The sequence below is a fragment of the Larimichthys crocea genome, chromosome I, assembly GCF_000972845.2.
Source record: "Larimichthys crocea isolate SSNF chromosome I, L_crocea_2.0, whole genome shotgun sequence".
Lineage (NCBI taxonomy): Eukaryota > Metazoa > Chordata > Actinopteri > Sciaenidae > Larimichthys > Larimichthys crocea.
This window is the reverse complement of record NC_040011.1, coordinates 25855226-25876196: the sequence shown is the minus strand read 5'-3', so window position 1 is coordinate 25876196 and position 20971 is coordinate 25855226. Positions and strand designations below refer to the sequence as shown.

The 20971-nt window shown below is 37.0% G+C and overlaps 1 protein-coding gene across 8 annotated transcripts in view; it reads right to left on the bottom strand.

The window, feature by feature from the left end:
* diaph2 (diaphanous-related formin 2) overlaps positions 1 to 20971 on the bottom strand; it is a 365580-nt gene that overhangs the window by 118316 nt on the left and 226293 nt on the right. For all 8 annotated transcript variants that reach the window (XM_027277427.1, XM_027277405.1, XM_027277412.1 and 5 more), the window contains 2 exons: positions 19027 to 19266; positions 12434 to 12563 (listed from right to left, as the gene is read on the bottom strand). In XM_027277427.1, coding sequence (XP_027133228.1) covers positions 12434 to 12563; positions 19027 to 19266 — 370 coding nt within the window. The remainder of the gene's footprint in view (positions 1 to 12433; positions 12564 to 19026; positions 19267 to 20971) is intronic.

Here is a 20971-nt window from a genome sequence, read left to right as displayed (position 1 = left end):
GTTTGACAGAAAACATAAAATGATATACCATTTGTTTAGCAAAGATGTCTGCTTCTGCTGCTAGCAATTAGTTGTGCGGGAGGCCTTGCTCTTAAAAGAATAATGCCATAAGAGGATAACACCCAAATGTACAGCAACACCAACACACAGACACACCATGCCTAATCTCTGAGAGACACTTAAAGCACATTTCTGCCTACGTGATGCTGAGACAAGAGTATTAAGTCCTCACTTCCAAGGCAGTGAAAAAGATCACACAAACTCAGAAGTGATTTAAATATTTTACTTCTATCCTACACAGTCAATACTTGGGCTCCAGCCTAGATTTGTTTTTTTTTGTTTTTTTTTTACCACCGGAGACCCGAATACTTTTAACGGAAAACATCTGCCGGTTGTAAAATCAGTCAAGTTGGGGTGGACTTTTTAGTGCCTCTCTTCTCCCTGTAGACATGCTGATGCTTGGATTTAGTCAATTAATATTACAGCTCTCGTTGCCTTTATTAGCACTGTGCTCTTTGACATTATTCTGTTTTTTAAAGAAAATGAAGTTATTGTAATAAGGTTATAACATCTGGCTGTTGACAGATTTTTATTTATTTATTTAATTTCTCATTTTCATGGATTTTAATTAAGTCAGACAAAACCAAATCAGTCATCCTTGGATTATAAAATACAATTTCATATCCCACTATTGCTAAATTTGAAAAGAAATAATGCAGCTGGTCTGTGGAGGAGAACTTGGAAGCACTTTGGGTTACTGCTAAAATGAATGATTTAACAATAGTATGATACCTATTTGGCAAGCTTAGTCCTTTTAATATAGATCTCACCACTGAGCCATCACACAAGCACACAACATAAATCCTGAACAGGGTGGGCATATTGTACTGCAGATTATGCTCTTTCAGTCAGTCAATATTAAAAATCCTTGCACTTGTTATTGTAACGCCTCTACAGGGCCTTATCTGGAGGGTGCAGGGATCACCTCAGAGAAAACTCAATTTCCTGCTCATTTGTACAACAATCCTCATCATTATCTTACTTATCAGAATCGCCTGACAGACGTGCTATCACAAGAGAGTGCATGAAAACAACTTTGAAGTCCCACAATGCTCGGCACAATGTCCTGTCAGTGACTGTGACAGTTCTAAAGTACAGCAGTGTTGTTGCTCAACAATTGTTATGACATGTCAGAAGCATTTTATCTGACCTCATAATACAAGCTTTCATCAATGCATACTGTAAATCAAGCATTATGATAATGTCCAAAGTGAATGTAGAAGTCAAGCACTGTGATAATTTGCTCAGTCACTCCAGTCACTAGAGATCTGAATCACAGAGGAGTACAGTACCATGTTATCTATCTGTCAGACTTATGGGAGAGTTTTTCCAACATGCTGATAGTTTCACGCATACGGAATATGATCAGTCACAGGTTAGATTGGGAACAGGTATAACTCAGGCCTTAAACATTAATTTCTCGGGGAAAAATAGACTGTGTATTTGAGTACCACCTCCATCCTGTGAACATAGAATGAGGCAGGGGATTAGAAGAAAATCACTCCACAACATAGCTACTTTCACTATTTCTCTGTCTCGCTATTGCCTCTTCATAGCTCCAAAGCACTGCTGGCAGCTGTGCATTTAGCAATTTATACTCCAAATAGGAAACAAAAGCAGAGAAACTGAATATGCTTGAGTGATTGGAGAAGTTTCTGTGAAAGTTTTGATGTGTTCTGTTTTGTTGTTTTTTTCTTTTTTCTTTTCTAACCATTGTAACTATTGTGAATAGAAACTGACTAGCTACCATCTTCCACGACTAGGCGAGCCATAAACTTTTCAGAGACACTATTCAACCTCACAGGGGGTGGCTATTTAATACTCAGAAGATTTTCCAGTGGAGTATCCCATTCAATTCAAGATTATCTTAAGAATATTTTGGGAAAAATAGGTTTTAGGTTATAGTAAATATAATAATAAAAAGAAAAAGGGGGAAAAAAAAAAGCATTTGACAAAAATAAGATGCTGCTGGAGAATTGTTGCCCTAAACCTAATCTGAAAGGCGTGTAGTCTCTGAGCCATTGTCAAGTGAACAAACAATGTGCACATTGAAAGTTACCAAACCCTGGATGTCTTAATGATCACATGGTAACATGTATTTTAAAAGGAGACAGGACCAGCAATTGGCAGACTCTAAAAGTAAACAATTCTACTCCCCTATGCGCCCCTGGTGCATGTAGGTTCCCTCTCCTGCAAACCCACACTAGCCAACTTCTCCTGCTCCCTTGGGATTTGCTTTTTCTGTGTCCTGACTTCAATCACTGCATGCCATTAGACAGATGAAATCTGTTTCAATTCAAGTTACCCATGAGAACTGTTACAGAGGCCTGTTTGTCGATCAGCTATTGATACATTCAGAAAAAGCAGCAATTATTTTACCCAACAGGGGTGGATTGGTTCTAGTTATGAGTAAGTGCAAAAAGTTACATTTGAAATGGAGCTTCCTTGTTCACCTCCATGGGAAATGGTCTACTGTGACAGGCTGAATTTCTAGGCTGGCAAACACCATTATTCTCATTCCTGGTCCCATTGTCAGCTCTCATTGAAATCTGCTGTCACGGACTGGAGCCTGATGCTAAGCAGGGCTGCTGGCCTCCCTGCATGTGTCTATCTCTGTCTATATTCATACTGGCTGGCCAAAGTGGTGATGTAAGAAATCAGAGGTGGAGGGAAAGTCAGATGGACAGAAGGAAAAGAAAAAGAAAGAAGACCGAGAGAGAATTGTTGTTTTGGTCTCACAATGAACTACTCATCCACCATGAAGTGAGAAAAAAAAAGAAAAAGGAAAAAAAAAAAACTCTCTAGAGCTCATCACTCATCCTGAGCTGGTGAAGCTAGACAGGTCTGTTTCCTGTTCCTAATATTCTTCATGACAGACTGTCCATTTAAACTGCTGGCCTCGCTGATCCTGCTCTAACTCTTTTAGGGTCCAGGGATGAGTATACCTTAAACAACCGCTGAAAAAATTGTTTCTATTCCTAGCTACTTTGACAGCGTTGACTAATGGTCATGTGTGCTTGATGTTACACTGGTGGGCAGATACAACATTTTTTAAGATAAAGGTGTGAATTCAGAAGGCTTTAAAAAACATTCTGAAAGAGCTTTTTCTTCTTTTTTTGCCTTGGTGTGGAGGTGATTGTTAAAACCTGCAAATAATGAAATTATTCCCAGCTTTGGTTTGCTATGTTCTAAAAACCCTCTCATCATGTAAATCTGTATGTGCAGCAGTGCACAAAAGTCAAAACAAGTCCAGTCAAAACAACTAGAAATCTGGGTCTCAGGACTCCAAAGACTGTCATTATTTGTGCATTACTGAAGACTGGGCCTTCAATAATACAAGTACCCTTTGCCAAATTCTTTTGATTCATAAATCATGAGTTTTCAAACCCGAAAAGCTTCCGAGGGGTTTGCTTGGTGCTTAGGCATTGAAACACACCAAATGATAGATGGAAAGGTGCCGACCTAGTGCAAGCAGGGCACTCAAATGTAAACAAACCCACAATTATTAACAGCTCTTCAAACTTTTCTGACTTCAACAACAGTGTAATAGCAAAAAAACCCAAACATAACAACAACCACAAAAGGACACAATAGAAAAGTGCACTTTAGTATACTCTACAACAAACACGGCAAGTCATTGGTAAAACTATGTTCAGATGTTGTTACCCCAAATAAACCATATTCCATCCATGGGAACTTTTTCTTTTTTGATATCAATAAAAAATCTAGGCCTAAGTGTACTGTCTGTGTGAATCTCATCTACTCCCACTGAGTTAGCATTGATACATGTCAGATTTTAACCCTAACCTTTTTTTTTCTCCCACTTTTGAAAGTTAGAGTTTGAAACTTTGGGGAAAAAGTTGTAGGAGTAGGAGATTAAAAACACAATCGAGTTTGCTAAAATAAGGGGGTGTTGTAGATCAGTGCAATCATCTGACTGATTTAACAGAAACATGCTTCCTTTGTTTCTCCTGTGTTGTGGGAGATTTGAAACTAGTGACTTTAGTTTCAAGTCATCTTGGATTTGTGCTTTGTCTCTCCCTCTTTGTAGACCCACTTAATCTCAGTCAGATTGGATGGGAAGCATCAGTGAGCTGCAATCTTCAGGTCTCTCTACAAATTTTCAAAGGGGTTTAAACCCAAGCTTTGGCTGGGTCTCTCAAGTACATACAGAGACAAAGCCACTCCAGTGTTGTCTTAGATGTACAATCTGGGTCAATGTACCGGTGGAAGTGAATCTGCACCACGTTTTGAAGTTTTCTGCACTCAGGAAAAGGTTTTTGTCTTGTTCATAATCCCAATAGACATGGTCAGTTCTGCTGCTGGAAGCATCACAATGGCATGATCTTGTGGCAACTTTAAACATGCAACAACAAATGAATACTGCATACCATCAAAAATATCTCAATTAGAAAATTGTCTTTAGGTTTATCGGGATGCAATTTTCTATTTTATAAATTGCAATAAACTTGAAATACTGCACATTCGTGAGCCTCATACCACACCCTATTAACTCCCACAATTAAATGGCAAATGGAATTCCCATTGAGAATATTAATATGCACCTAAATCAGATTGTCATTCAATTACGTCTGAGGGAGAATGGAAAGGTTTGACTACAAATCTAAGAAGGGAAACTTCACTGAGTGTGAAATAGATTTTTTTCAAAGGTTGAAATAGTCTATTGATGGCGTTATCGGTAGTCATCGTTGTGACATTACCAATTTTTCAAGTGGCTGCATATCACAGCTGCGATGAAAGCTGCTAATTTAGAGAACCACACCATTACTGAAAGAAGAAAATAAAGTAGCAAGATTCAAGAACAATGCACAAGAAGTGCTTTACTGCTCACTGGCAAACCAGGGGTCATAACACGGCTCACTTTCTCAGAGGTGATGTTGGTGTTGTTAGCTGCAGGGGAGAAAGGCCAGGTAATGGAGTAAGCAGTAAGCCCATTTAAATAAACCCTCTTGTTTACATAGAAGTACAATACAGGATGCTATTCATGGGCTGAAGACAAACAAAAATACATTTATATCTCTATAAATTTAAAGAGATGTAAAATTCACTATAGGTTCAAACTAAATCAAGGTATCCTAAGAGGTCATATGAGGGGAAGGGGAAAGGGCTGTGACTGATATTGATGTTTGTTTTTTGTTTTTTTTTCCTATAAAGTTCACTTCATTACAGTCAACACAACCCACAAATAAATAGACACAAAAGTTATAGCTACACCTTTCTGAAAATAATAAACAGCTCATAATATATTTATATGGCTCTGTGTTACCATAGAGACTACATGTGTACATTTGATTATTCCAACCCTATAAAAAATACAATATTTAGCAATGGAATATTTCCATAAAATGAACTTATTGCATATAATACAATTGATAAATATTATTAAAAAAACTAAAAATAATTTAAAAACAAACAAACAAACAAAACTTACAATTTAAAAAGTAGGGCAAGTCTCTTTTAAATGAAGTCACTAGCCCCCTTTAACACAAACAGAATGTAATATAACGTATCTATTAATAGTACTTTTGAGCTAGCTGCTGGTTTCTTGCTACAGCTCAGCAAGGCACTTTCAAAATGTTCCCAAAACTTCAATGTAAAGCAGCTGTAAAAAGCATAAATGATCATTGCAAAGTGGCAACTGCATATGTGAACCCTGAGTTTCTTTCATAGACAAACATAAAATAAATAAATAAATAAATAAAATAATTAAAAAAAAAAAAAAAAAAACTTTAATGGTGGTAATACAAAGTGTTGCAGTAGTTAGTGTTTGGCTTGAGTTATATCCATTCTTTCTTAAGTTTCTACAGCTGACTTCAGCAATATACCCTCTATGGACTGGCATGAGAGAATAACTTCTCAAACCCATGATTCCCTGCAACTCCATTGAAACCAAAAGACAAATGATCCCTTCTGTGTTACACCCCATCCAGAAAGGCATTTTGTCTACGTAATACAGAGCCAAGTACTGCTAGGAGTTTAAATGGGAAATGGGCACTGCTTTATTATGCTGCAGTGCCTTGAAATGAATGTGGATAATAGATATATTCACAGCGGTATTAATATCCTCAGAGTTCATCTTTTTTTTTTTTCCTCCTCTCATTCTCCATTTTCTCTCTCACAGGCTCCAAAGTACTTTGCCCTTGGCTATGCCTTATACTAAATAGATTTATGAGAACATTTGTGTCATATTTCCTCTTTTCCCGGATTGTCAAGACAGATTGTCAGTGCACCACTGATTGAGTGGAATCACCACACAGACTTAGTTCCCATTGTCAGCCCCTACATATTCATCTCTGGGGGGGATTTAACAAGGCAAATTGGCCAATGACACTTCTCTCAAGGCTTTGCCGCTGCTATTAAGATGAGGTCAGGGGTATGAAAATAGTGGATTCTATGGCTACATTTCAAATGACTATACTCTAAATCTCCAATAGTACATTTATTACTGAATGTATACAATATATAAACAATACATACTGGATATGGTCAATATTGGCTACACTCTTACTTAGCAGTGTGTTATACTAGAAGAATAAGACTAAACTACTAAAATTGAATGAAACACATAGTGTCATGTTTCAATTTTGGCCAACGAAATAAACCATTCAAAATGAGTACAAGGAACGAGAATGAAAGGTAGTGAAATGGAAGCCAATCTTGGCATGAGACTTTCACTCTGTATGAGCATTACAGCTTGAAACTGAAGAAAAGTCTTTAATTTATCAAGTGTATGCTCAGAAAAAAAGAAAAAAAAAAGACTTCTGAGGCTTAGGCTTCTTTAAAAACTTACTGCACATTAAATTTAATGTTGACTGAAGCAGCAAAAAAAAAGGGAAAAAAAAGGAAAGGGAAATAATATATATCAGTATGTCATATCAGTCGAACACTGTAATAAGCTATCATAGTTTAGAGAAATTAGCTGTGAGTCTCTTTTGAAATGTCAATCTGATATCTCACACCAGTTTGGTACAAGAGTGCCTGCAGCACTGTTAAACCTGAGTCTATTTAAGAATAACCTAAAATAGTAAATGAATAAAGACTACAACTAATCAGCATTCTATGACACACTGATCATATAAATAAAGTATGTCAATGGTAACATTAACCAGGATTGTGAAAATTCAGTTTCTTCTTGGTACAATGCAATACAACTGATACGCTGTGGTGCCACTAAAATAATAATTGAAGGCGAATGTATGATGTACCGTATATCTCTCCAGTTGGCATTGGTGACTGTGTACTGTTGGGTGTGACCAGTCATTTTATGGGGAAAAAGATGAGAAAGTGAGGTCTCAGCGAGGCCTGAGTCCCTTTGAGCTACTCAGACCTTCTTCAAATCCTTCATCCCTCAGAGTTATTTATCAGTAGAGATCCAATATGACATAGTGGCAGGAGAGGCTACCAATCCTCAGCTCAATGAAATGTGGTAGTAGTTTGGATACAAAGTAAATAGATACATAATGTAATACAAAACTGGTCTCAAAATCGGGGGAAGGCAGCAGGTTAAATTTGGTGATGAACAATGACCATGCTTGACAAAATAATGATGCACATTAATAAAAGTTTGGATGTACAGCACTAAAAAATTTTTTACATTTATTTAAAATAACTATATTTTTTAAAAGTAATTTTCTGTTTAATAAAATTGTAAACTGATCAATCAACAACCAAACTATCTACTAGCTATAATACAGGAATATTGTTTTTCTGCAGTCATTTTATGGGGAAAAAGCAGTCTATTAATATTGTCACTTTATTGAAGGTGTTTGATCATCAGTAATAAAATCTGTACCAGTGGTTATTTGCAAAATATTTCATTACATTTATAGTTATTGACATTTATTTAAGATAAATTTGACCCTTTTTGTTTTTACGTTTTTTTTTTTATTACAGTGAAGGGATTCATGAACAAAGTCAAGCCCTTTTGCTGCTCTGCAATCTAGAGATTACTATTATATAATATTAGTATAATATTACTACTTTACTTTGCTAAATTACTTTTTTTGAAAGAATTTTATGAAACATTTTTCAGCTGGGATGTTCTAACAGTGGTAAAAATGGTTTATATTGCTGTCAAGACTAAACTGACACAGTACTCAGCATCAAGGTAATTGTACAATGACAACACACATAATTCAATAAGCTGCAGTGATGTATCTTACCACAAGCTCTATCACTGAATGGCAGTGTTGTCTCTTTAGCAGCTCTTCACTGACGAAAAGTGCACTGTAGATCCTGACGGAAAATACTCTCAGGATCTTCTCTCTCAAGATTTTCTTTCTCCAACGTTTTAATGACTAAAGGAAAGGTAGACCAACCATTTATGTGCTTGCTTTTCTTTCTTGAAGATAAAACTGTTTAAGAGGGATTCCGTAGAGGTGTTTTATGACATACAGTAAGCACTGAAATTCATGTATGCCTTAGGATAAATATGATGTATGTATATTAAAAAACATTACATAATATGTTCACTTAAACGATAAAAAAAAACATGGATATTAAATGAGAAGGGGCTTAGAGACAAATATTCTTGTGGGTGGATTTGCCTCCAAAAATAAGAGATTTTAAATAGTGTAAATGATTATTGTAGCTGGAAACAGCTGATTTGTAATGGAATATCAGAGGCCTATTATCAGCAACCACCACTTCTGTGTTCCAATTGCATGTTGTGCTTGCAAATTCAAGTTCATCATTTTAAATGGTTAACTGGTCATTAGAAAAAAAAACATTTGCAAACATGGTAGCATAGCTGAAAACTGTTGTGCTGATTAAAGAAGCAATAATACTGGCCTTCTTTAGAGTCGGTGAGTGTCTGGCGATCGTGGGCTCCATTACAGGATCAAAATGGCCAGAAAGAAAGAACTTTCTTCTGAAACGTGTCAGTCTATACTTATTCTGAGAAATTAAGGCTATTCTCTGCGAGAAATTGTCAAGAAACTGAAGATCTCGTACAATGCTGTGTACTATTCACGCCACATAGCAGCGCAAACTGGCTCTAACCAGGACAGAAAGAGGAGAAGGAGACAGCTCAATTTGGAGCTGTGCTTTGGGTGCAGGGAAGGGAAGAAGCAGTCAGCTGGTATTCTGCCTGAAATGGAATGGCCTGCACAGTTACCAGACCTCAACCCTATTAGCTGTTGTGGGAGCAGCTTGACCGTATGGTACGCAAGAAGGGCCCATCAAGCCAATCCAACTTGTGGTAGGTGCTTCAGGATGCATGGGAGGAAATCTCTTCAGATTACCTTCACAAATTGACAAGTGGAATGCCAAAGGTCTGCAAGGCTGCAAATGGAGGATTCTTTGATAAATGCAAAGTTTGAAGGAAACTAGGAAATTATTTCAATTAAAAATCAACTACTAATAAAGTACTAAACATTTTCATTTTCATTTTGTGATTTTATGACCGTACTGATGCTGCAGGGTGGTTTTCAAAGTGCCTCTCGAACATTTTCAAGCTCCGAATGGTATGAACATAGGGGTGCCGAAAGTCTTAATACTGTCACAAAACAGTATTAAATTTTACTTTAATTAGCACTGTAACAATAACTTGAAAACTTAATAACTTGTTTCAAGCGAAGCCAAGGAAAGAAAAAAAACCTGCATGTGATTTAGCGCCCCCAGTTTCAGAGGGCAAGACACCTGTTGTAAATATGTACAGCCGTACACATGTATTTGAACTTTGCTAAAAGCCAAACATTAAGTAAGTGCAACAATACAATACATAGCAGCAAGCAAATATTACTAACTAGTGCAACCACAAGAAGCCAAGCTCAGTCATTTTAAGATTTACTCTTGTCCAGCAGACTCTTAGTCAGTCAATTTTTCATTTTTTTTCTTCTTAGCTTCAAACGTATTTGAAAAATAAGAGTCCCTTCAAAATAAGAACAATGATGACACAGCGTGTTGTATTAATGCTGAATTTGCTGAGCAGTGTCAATAATAATGTATGGGGGTGACGGACCCTCTCTTCATCCAGGTCCTATCTGGAACATCCAGTACTTGTTATCCCTTATATAAGAAAGTGAATTTTAATCATAATTGACCTTGATACAGGTGGGTTTTGATAATGTCTGAATCCTAGGAGAGAGGAAAAGTCTCATAACGAAACACCTCTATGTACTGGTGTTTGTTATATTTAACCTCTTGCTGAGATCAAGTGTGTGGCTCTCAGTAAAGTCAATAAAGTCAATTAACAATAACAAAATGTCTTTGTACACTTAAGATCTTAAATACATCATGGGAAAAAAAACTGCAATGAAATAAGATTCACTAATACTTATATTAGTTGCACCACTTTAGTTGAGCATCAATTATTGTTATATAGCTGGATATGTTTGGCAATACATATCTGCATTAATTTTAACAGTACTAAAACAAACAAACAAAAAGAAAACAAACACACAAACAAAGACAACAACAACAACAACAACAACAATAACAACAACAACAAAAAGACAATAACAAGGTGGAAATCCAATTTCTTTGAAGAATTGTGCACTAGAGACCTGACAGTCTAAAGCAGCCAATCAAGGCAGGGGAAATAATGATTTCCTAGGGAAATTATCTGGGCCTGATTGCACTTATCAATGACATTAATTTTACAACTTCCAACCATTGTAGATGGCCATTTGATTGCATTTGAATCCCCCACATCACTGTCAGTGTGCCTTTAAGTGAACCTCTCCCCCACAAGCCTCTGACAACAATCAACAATCAGAAATTGTTTGCTTGGGCGACAGGCTTTACATAGGTTCGCACAAGATTTATTATCCAAGAGCAAAACAACATGGTGATGTTTTTACTCCTTCCCTGATGAGACAATGAAGGCTGTTTTATCTATTATACTATACTATTCTACTTAATGCATTGCAATACATTTGGTTTTAATTTAATTTGATAGTTTTGCTAGATTATTTTCTTTATGTACATTGATTATCGTGTATATTCTTTAAATGAAATTCAAGTCGTTGCCATGGTAACAGTTAGTGGTTAAACAATAGAGATTGTTTTAAACGGTGGCTGGTAATTTGAACAGAGCTGGAGGGAAACTGTTTCATCAGAAATTAAGAGAAGAAGAAAACTGGGGTTATAGTAAGAGAAACAAACAAACAAACAAACAAAAAAACAGATATCAGAGGAGGCTACCATGCATACTGTTGGTAATTTTGTACACTCATATCCCACTCAGAGCCATATCTGAGTGTACAGTGCACTACAGTGAAAAGGTTGTTTCATTTTCTTTAGCTAGTTTACCTGAAGGGAGACCAAAAGCTCTGGAGAAAGATCTCGACATAGTGGTAAATAATTCAACGATCTTCCACTGTTCTACAGGCAGTAAAAGCTTTCCAAAGACACGGAGCAGGGCACGGCCTCTGATCACTATGTTCTTTTGTGCCTCAAAGTAAATCTAATAAAACTGATTTTTTTTTAGAGGCTTATCAGCAGGGATTTCAGCTTTTCTCATCTACTGCACCTTGCTTCAACATGCTAAAAACACAGTAGAATAGGGAATAAAACATGAGTGCGGTTGAACAAAAGTTCAAAACAGATTTGAAATCGTGGATAATTTTGAGAAATAAGATCACTGGCTTATGTAAAAATGGTAACTCTTCCTCTAGTTGAGTGCAGCACTCAAAATATAAACAGGAAGTCACCTTCATTGTCATAGCATCACACTAAAAACCCTGTTGAACTGTATGTGGTAATCAGTGAAACAAGAGCCCAGAATAAACAGTTTGCATCCCTACTCCTTAAATAGTTCCTGAGGGTTTTTTTATTTGTATTTATTTACCAGTCTGAGCCAATTAACTGGTATCTCTTTCATTTCCATGAAATGACAAAGTTGATATAATTCAAAATTTGTGCATATAGACATCTAAATTATATACAGCACACGAACACTATTCAGGCCACTTACACAATGGCTGGCAGCCTCAGTCAAGTGCATAATTAGTTGAATTAGATTAAATAACCAATTACGGGACTAACAAAGTAAATAAGCCTGTAGGGATTCCACCAAATGCTTGAGAATAGAATTAGAGTGGAATTAGTTTATTGACAGGCTGAATGACAGTGTGGTCAGACAAACAAGTCTATTCCTTTCACAAAGAGAGAGTGCTTGCTGTTGTCAAGGGATGAAATAAATAAGTGAAGGGTGAAAATGTGATGAAAATGAATTCAAATGAATGAATGAATATTGTGCAGGCAATTACAATTCATTTATGAGCATCTTTTGGTTGTCCCATCAACTACAGAAAAGACATGGCTGCTCCCTTAGCTGATGATGTTGGAATGTTTATAATGTACATACGTGTACTATATTTTCAGTGGACATACAGACACAGAGACATACCTTTGCTGGCACTATCTACATGATCCAGTTCTTCTGGGAACCTCAGAATTGCTTCATGATTCTCTTCACACTTGTCAGCCAGGAAATGAAGAAGTGTTGTATTCTGACCGATGGATTTTGTGTCTCGGAGCTAAAAGAAAAAAAGAAAAGAAAAACAAAATAACTGATTAACCCAGATTTGTTATCATTTTATTTATATATACATATCATCATTTACTGCTTTTCTATGCATCCTATTTGTTAAGGAACATGCCACATACAGTCATGGCAACATCTATCCAATGCCAAAAAAAAAAGTCTTAAAAGATGTGATGCCGCTTTAGTGATTTAAAATAGCTTTTCCTTTAAATCTGAAAATGCATTTTTAAAATATTCAACATGGTCTATCTGCCTCACATGTTTTCAGAAAAAAACAAACTTATCTAAGATAATAAGGAACTTTGTGTATGAAGTACTAGTTAACTGTTCAGTCAACTAAACTTAACTTAATTTACATAGCATTTTAATCACAACACAGTTGATCCAAGGTGCTTTTCAGAGCACATAGAGGAAAACAGACAAGCAAGGAGACAGACAAATGAGAAGAAATATCAGCTCCTCGAAGCTCCTTCAAATAAGGGGCTGAAAAGACGGACAGTGCATGAGCAGGAGATGAAATAAAAATGCCTTTTTTGATGAGACATAACATACTTTCCAATTATAGATTCCCAAAAAGAAACACACTCACTCAAGTGAAAATATACAACACACACACACACACACACACAAGAATAAAACAGTGAGGCAGGAAAGTTTGAATGAAAGTACTGTACTGTGTTTGCCAAGTACATGGGTATGTGTGTCTGTGTTTATACACAGTCTTGTTCCATATTTATTCCCCACCGTGATTGCCATGCTGTTCGAATGGCATGCTGGGAAAACTAATTAGCACAACCCACCTCTGTGTACTCATACCGATAATATCCACGCTGTAAACAGCCTGCAGTTGGACATGCCCACACATGTGCACATGGAAACATATGTGTGTACATGCTCATACATACACACACACACACACACACACACACACACACACACACACACACACACACACACACACACAAAGGCAATAGTGAATTGAAACAATTACAGGCAGTCATAAGCATACTCTCACACACCAACGCAAAACACACACACACACACACACACACACACACACACACATGCATACTTTCATTAGATGAGGATCAATCATTTGTTCATGTTGGGTAATCACAATTTAATTTCATGGATTTTAAATTTTAATTTGTTTATTGTTATACCCCAAACTGTCATTACCACATAAAAAAGTGCATCTGTGGTATGCTGATTTCATCTGCTAACTAATATTAGTAATGTGTAATAAAGAGAGGGTAAACTGGGAGAAGTAAAACAAAAATAATAATAATAATAAAACAAAACAAAAAAAAAAACATTTAGGGATTATTGAATCTTAACAAACAGTAGCTTCACTGAAACAGTAATTCTAAAGCATGTGGTACAGTGATGCCGTGTATATCTCTAGATTGTAGTGTGCTGTTGATAGCCTCTCTGATACATTGTGTTAATGATTTAGAGTGGTATATTTAACCTGAACTAATCTAGTGCCCATGCAGGGGAGAAGAATGGGCACACTGTGAGGTTTTAAGTGGAGAAAACATGTGGGTTCAGGTAATAAGACAGCCATTAAAATTATATGATGAAACTGGAAGCATATTAGCAATTAAGGTGAATATCATTGACATAATGAGACTGTAACACAGAACATGCATATTCACAAATTCAAAAATAGATCACTCTAACTTTTAACTTTAGTATAATTAAAATAATAATGTTTTAAACAATGAAAATGAAGCTTTAAAAATATCTTGTGAAGCAAAACACTAGTTAAAGGATTTATTTACTTTTGATTTTCAAATGATGTAATTAGAAGCAGGTTTCTGATGAGCAACATACCACATTTTCTCTCCTGATTACCTTGCACATGCATTCCCTGATCCATCTTGTAAACTGCAGTGAAATGCCTGTCATTTGCCAGCAGTAAACATTTGAAAGTGTAGTTACGAAAAAACTGTGAAAACCATTTTAAACTGATTACCTGCTTTTAAAAATTTGGATATTTTACATTAGAAGAGCCTTAAACATACAGTTGCCAGAAAAGTTTCACAGATCGGTTTTATCAGCTGAACTGTGCTGTCTGAAACAGTTATGTGCAACAATGTAAAACTGATAAATAAAAAAATAAAAAAATAAAAAAGTTAAGAAACCAGTGCGTAGGATTTAGTGGTATCTCGTATAGTGTACTGTAGGTGCGAATTGCAGCGGTCATTTCACTGTCACCTCCCTAACATAAAGAAGAAACTACAGTGGTTGTGAAACATATGGAAAATACAAACACCCCTATGTCAACCCAGTGTTAAGTTTGTCTGTTTTGTCCCCCAAAGGGATCATTCAAAGGTAACAAAACATCTATCCGGTATGCTAATCCTAACTGCTAATCCTCATCATGGACACGGTGGGAAATATCTCCGCTGACTTTGGGCGAGAGGCAGGGTACACCCTGGACAAGTCACATTCACACCTACTGACTATTTAGAGTCGCCAATTAACCTGTTATTTGCATGTCTTTGGACTGTGGGAGGAAGCCAGAGTACCTGGAGAGAACCCATGCAGACACAAGGAGACCATGCAACCTCTACACAGAAAGGCCCCAGCTGAAGTTTGAACCAGGAGTCTTCTTGTTGTCAGGCTAACCACCATGCTGCTCTAAGAAAAACTTCTGTACATAGGCTTCTGCATGGGCAGGGGGAATCCTACATGAAGCACCCAAGGTGCTGATGTTAGTTTCACACTATTTTACATAAGAACTTTTAGTCAATGCAACTTTAAGGTATAGAACTGTCCTAGGGGCTGTGGGGTGTCTGTGCACAGGTAGTAGCTAACTGATCTATGTCACATCCCAATTCCTTGTCCTTGCCATTTCAACATTTGTGCAAAAAGCCATGGTGAAAAAAAAGGCTTTTACTACTGTAGCTCCTAAGCTTTGGAATGCTCTCCTTATAGAGTACCTGGAGTTTTACCTTAAATCTTTTCTTTAACACTATCTCTATAAAATGTCTTTTTATAGCTGCCACTCTTTTACACTGGCTGCTTACGATGTGTCTTATCCCATTATGTTTTAATGGTGCAACTGGATGGAGTGTGTATAAATGCTACTCCTTCAAACAAATCTGTTTATTTGAAGTAGATGCCGCTGAACTGCTGCTTCATTACTGTTTTGCTGATAGCAATCCTGAACAGTGATATCATTCAATCTTTCATAATATAAATTGCCTTGAGGTTGTATTATTTCAAATCCCTCTCTAGTTAGTATTGTACACGCCAATGCATTTAGTGCTTACAGTGGCAAGGTATATTACAAGCAAAGATGCTTTCACTTAAATTTCTAGACCAAAAATAAATAAGTAATTGACTATAACAGAAGAAGAGGTAATGGGGGGTATATAGCCTCACATTAACAGAAGGTTTGTTGGCGCTTGATTAATCAGTTTACCTTTTGCATATTTCATAATAGGGATAGGCTCCAGCCCAACCATGACCCTGATGAGGATAAGCAGTTACAGATAATAGATTAATGGTTGGGTATTGCATAATACTACTGCTGCACTGCATAGAAGAGGAAGGGCAAGCACATATAGTAAATAAATGAAAATGTATCTAAGGCCACTGCTGCTAATTAGTTCTATATGTTCTATGTGCTGTAGAGATGAATTATAAGGTAATACATCTGATTGTAACATTCATTTTAGCTGAGGAAAATGTTTTGATATTTTGAAAGCAGGACACAAGGTCAAACTGATGTTGGCGAGATAACTCCCTGTTACCAAGTCAAGTGCCTAAATGATTGCCTGTTCTGTTCAACCTAAACTGAACACAAATCATTACCATGTGGTCTTTAATTATTAAGCAGAGCCTGTGGAAGTGTTTTCCCTCAGTAGGACAGGGATAGCACCCAAGAGAAATAGCATTTCTTTGTTTTTGAGTCATACAGCAGATGGTTTTATCCATTTACCCAATATGTTTCATTATTCACCAGTCATTCCTACATTCTTAATTATCATGTCTTTCTGTTTTTCTTACAATAAAGGTATTCCTTGACAAGTGTATTTAAAATAAATGTCGTATCATTTAATTTCTTCACATGCTTTTCACACTTCACTATAGTGACATGAAATCCACATTTCAGCATTGTCCTTGTAAAGCCACAGTGGATGTTCAGCTTGCTGAATATATGTGACCATGCTGGTCCCAGGAGAATTGTGTGTCCTTGGCAGGACAAGGGGCTGTAGTGGAGGGCTGAAGGTGGGTCAGCCTATGCCCTTCCCCTTGCCGCTCACTCCCATCATCAACCTCCTCATCCCTGATGAGCCCATTAGGTACCCTAGACCTGCCACCCAGGGGGCCATTTACTTGATTGACTAAAGTGAGAAAGCAGACTTTTTTCCTTGTTCATCTATAATGGCCCAATCAGCCCCCTGAGGCATTACCAGGCTCTACACTGACACTCCACACTGATTCAGTCAGCTTGCAGGAATACGAAAGACACACTGGATTCACCATACTAAAGCTCTTTTCACACCTGCAAGATCTCTGGCTTCAAACATGCGTGTATGGTGGTGGCTTTTGGCATTCACACTTATGTCTCCCATATGACAAAATCCCATGTTGGTGTATTCCTTTCTTTCTTTTTTTTGTTTTTACATGAAATAAGTCATCCATTTGATGATTGTTTAGGATAGATTCATCTTTTCTACACATAGCAGTTGTAGCGCAGTTAGTTTGAGAATAATGACATCAAGAAAGGACTTATAAAATCTCACACAAGCTGCCTAAAAGATGGATTTTACAACTTATTTGGGTTGTTTATGCCCACAGCTTGATTGCCAACCTTAGGCAGTGCTGGGAGGAGGGACTCGCCCCTGCTTCATCACCTCTTAAAACACTCTGAAGGCTTCCCAATAAATTTTCTCATCAGTTTTATCATCAGCTAGATAAAACATTAAATACTCTTTGCCTATGCTACACGCCACCACAGTGCCAAAGCAACTTTAAAGGGACAAGACAACAAAGTGAATTTTTGGCTGTCAGTAAAATCCTAATTTGTTCACATGCTGTTGATTTAGGAGATATTAATGTTTTGCTGGATCTTTATGCTGTAAGCAGTTGGCATGAAATAAAGTTGAACATTTAGGGCATCATTTTTGTTTTTAAGTGTTATGCATGTGGCCATGTTTCAGAGAGGTTTCCTGGATATTTTCCCTTTTTTCCCCCTGAAGGAACCTTCAAAAGTCTTCAAGAAATCTGAACCTAACCAGTTTATTGAATTTATTTAAAACATTCAACCAAAAAAATCTAATCATTTTTCATAAACACAAATAATGCTCTTTTAGTATTGAATATGCTGAAATATACAGTCAGTTTCAAGGCTGATTTTTAAAATCCAAACCATTTATAGATAAACTGCTGTTAACTTGCCTCATTCCTAATACAGCATCTCACTTTTAGAGCCACCTTGCTCTTGTGGTTTATGTAGCAATTCAAAATCCAAGATTAAAACCAAGTTTTCATTGTATGAATACTTTGTCTACAGTGCAGCTGAGAGCCTCGTCTTTTACCTTAGTTTAAGGACTTCTCCTCTCTGAACACAAAATAGAGTAGCTGCTTGTCTTACTGTTTGCCTGTAAGTTTGTGTGTGTGTGTGTGTGTGTGTGTGTGTTTGTGTGCAGCCGAGAAGGTCTACTTCTTTGTATGGCTGTGTGTGCAAGGCTGCCAGTCCTCTCTTTCACATCTTTACATGCTGTGATTTTACCTGGCAGTGGACACAGATGCTGCCTTTTCTTGGCTCAAGCTCCACTGCACTGCGTGCCTCATCATGGCTTTGTTATTTGTTGTCCTGAAACATGTTTCATTTGATTGCTGATAAGGTTTTGCAGATCTTAGAAGACCTAGTCTCTGTAAAATCCTTTGAAGCGTACTTACCATACCAGAGGCCCCCCAAAAATGGCTTGCTATGACATCTGTTTGTAAAAATATTTAGTCAGAGTTATGTTTAAAAAAAAAAAAAAAGATGTATGATAATAACTTGTATCCATAATCACAGTGTTCTGTGTGGGTTCAAGATTCTTGAAGGAGTTACATAAGTTGATTCGGCCAGCAGAGTTCTTCTCTATCTTCAAGACTCACTTGACAACCTACCTCCTCCAAGCGTACTTATTCGCCTAATACTGTATGTTCTTTCTCTCGCTCTTTCTCTCTCTCTCTACTAAAAAAAAAAAGTAATTTGCTATACACTTGTGTGTTACTTCATGTACCTGCAACCCTGTGGCACTTGTCACAGGTAGAACATAGAGCATAGAGTGTTTTGCTTGGACTGAACCTCATTTGTGCATCGTTTTGGACAACTGAAATGTATTCATATATATATATATATTTTTATATTTGGAAAGAGTAAATTGACATAAGTTGTCTACTATCTACAATAAACCAGCATTGTGTTCATCTGTGTAGTGTGTTACCTTGCAAAGGAAGCTGATGTTGAAGCCAAACGTCTGGGCATTCCTTGAGCCAGCGTTCATGTAATTTCCAACCAGCAACACCAACTCCAAGAGTTTGCTAAAGCCTTCACTTTTCTTCACCTCTTCACAGGCAAATGTCACATTCATGATGTCTGGCCGGATGTTATTCACCTGTTCCTCAAATGTCAGCTTGAACAGAATGCCATTTAGACGCGGCCGTAGGAGTTTTACGGAACTCATCTGAAGATAGAAGTAAAAAAAAAAAAGAACACACTTGCCATAATAAGTCACATTTTTCTTTTGTTAACAAAAATCTAACAAATATTTGACCTTAAGTGAAATTTAGACATATGTATAGTATGTAGTTTGTGATCCACCCTAAAAAAAAAAAGTATGTAAAAGAGCAACTTGATTATGAGCAAACTGTACACTTTTAACAAGCAAACTAAATGTATCTGCATAAAGGCACATAAATATTACAGTTGTCAACCATTAATTCTGCTCCTCACAATCTCAGAGATATTTGAATATTATTGTATGTTATCACGTGAGCTTATATAATAGCTGTTCATAATGTGATAAAAGAAGGACAGTGAAGAAACCCTATTAGGTTACAACTTGCCATCACTGTCATGTTGAATTTTCACTGTAATTACAGCTGTGACTAATTTTAATGAACTGAAAATCAACTACCCTCTTTAGCAAATGGGACTAACCTCTTTCTTGCCTTTCATATGGACAAAGGAATCCCCCATTAAACAGATATGTCATAAATAATATAGCAGCCTCAATCAATACTTGTGGGCTTGGGAGTGGAATCACTGAAGCCAGATGAAAATGAGAGAAAAAATAGCTATGAAAATGGGAGGGGATTAAAACAAATAGGGTTGTGGCTGTAAGATATGTGGCAAAGCAGCAACCACAGACAAATTCTACAGATTGCTGCATAATCCTGTGCTTGAAGGCAACCCTCAGATCCAGCCCATAATGTTTCATTACTGCTCAAATTTATTCATGTGTATGGGCAAGTTGTCTGTCAAATACCCCCCCTACCACCAACTCTAATGTTCCCACCCACCTCAATTCCTTACACACACACACACACACACACACACACACACACACACACATACACGCGCACACACGCACGCACACACACACAATCAGGAGCACAAACACTCCTCCCCATCTCCCTTACTTGAATTGATTTGTATACAATAAGGCAAAATCACAATGAAAGTGAGCACATTGGTGACAGCTTTGGCAGAGAGAAGCTTGAACATGGCTTATTTCCCAGGGGAACTAAATAGCTCTGCATTGAGGAGCTACTTCATCAGTGGGGAGGTATGTGATCACAAAATTGGTGAGATCACGAGGGAAACTAGTTCATTATGTCTCCTAAAAGACACAGGGGGGAAAAAAAAGGCTTCACCGAATAAAGAGAATAGCTTGGGAGATGGAGCACATTTGCAACCCTTGGGTCTAATTGAACACTTCTTCTGTAAAAGTGTGTTATGTATTGTCGTGATCTTATTGTAAAGTTAAGTTTAAAGATAACACTTCCTTTTACAGTTGCCTAAAGTGCTGGGTATTCATTTAGTAAATGGATGGCAAGAGCAGTTAATTAAAAAGTAATTACAGCTGTAACTAAGTGAAAAGGTCAGAGCAGCTTGATGATGTACTCCCCTTCTTCTACAACTAATTTACAGTACAACTCTGCCTTTTAGGTCACCTTCAATACTAGGTGGAGTACAGGACGGCATTTAAAGTTAGTAGGTCAGGTAGTCTGTGCATACTTGAGACACCTCAAGATCAAATGAGCTGTGACACACTGGTTGTTGGACAAAAATGGGTTGACCCAGGAAAAGAACACACAAGTTTCTTTCTTAACATTTACTTACAAACCTTAAGTATGGTTTTTACGTAAATAAATAAGGTCAAACTG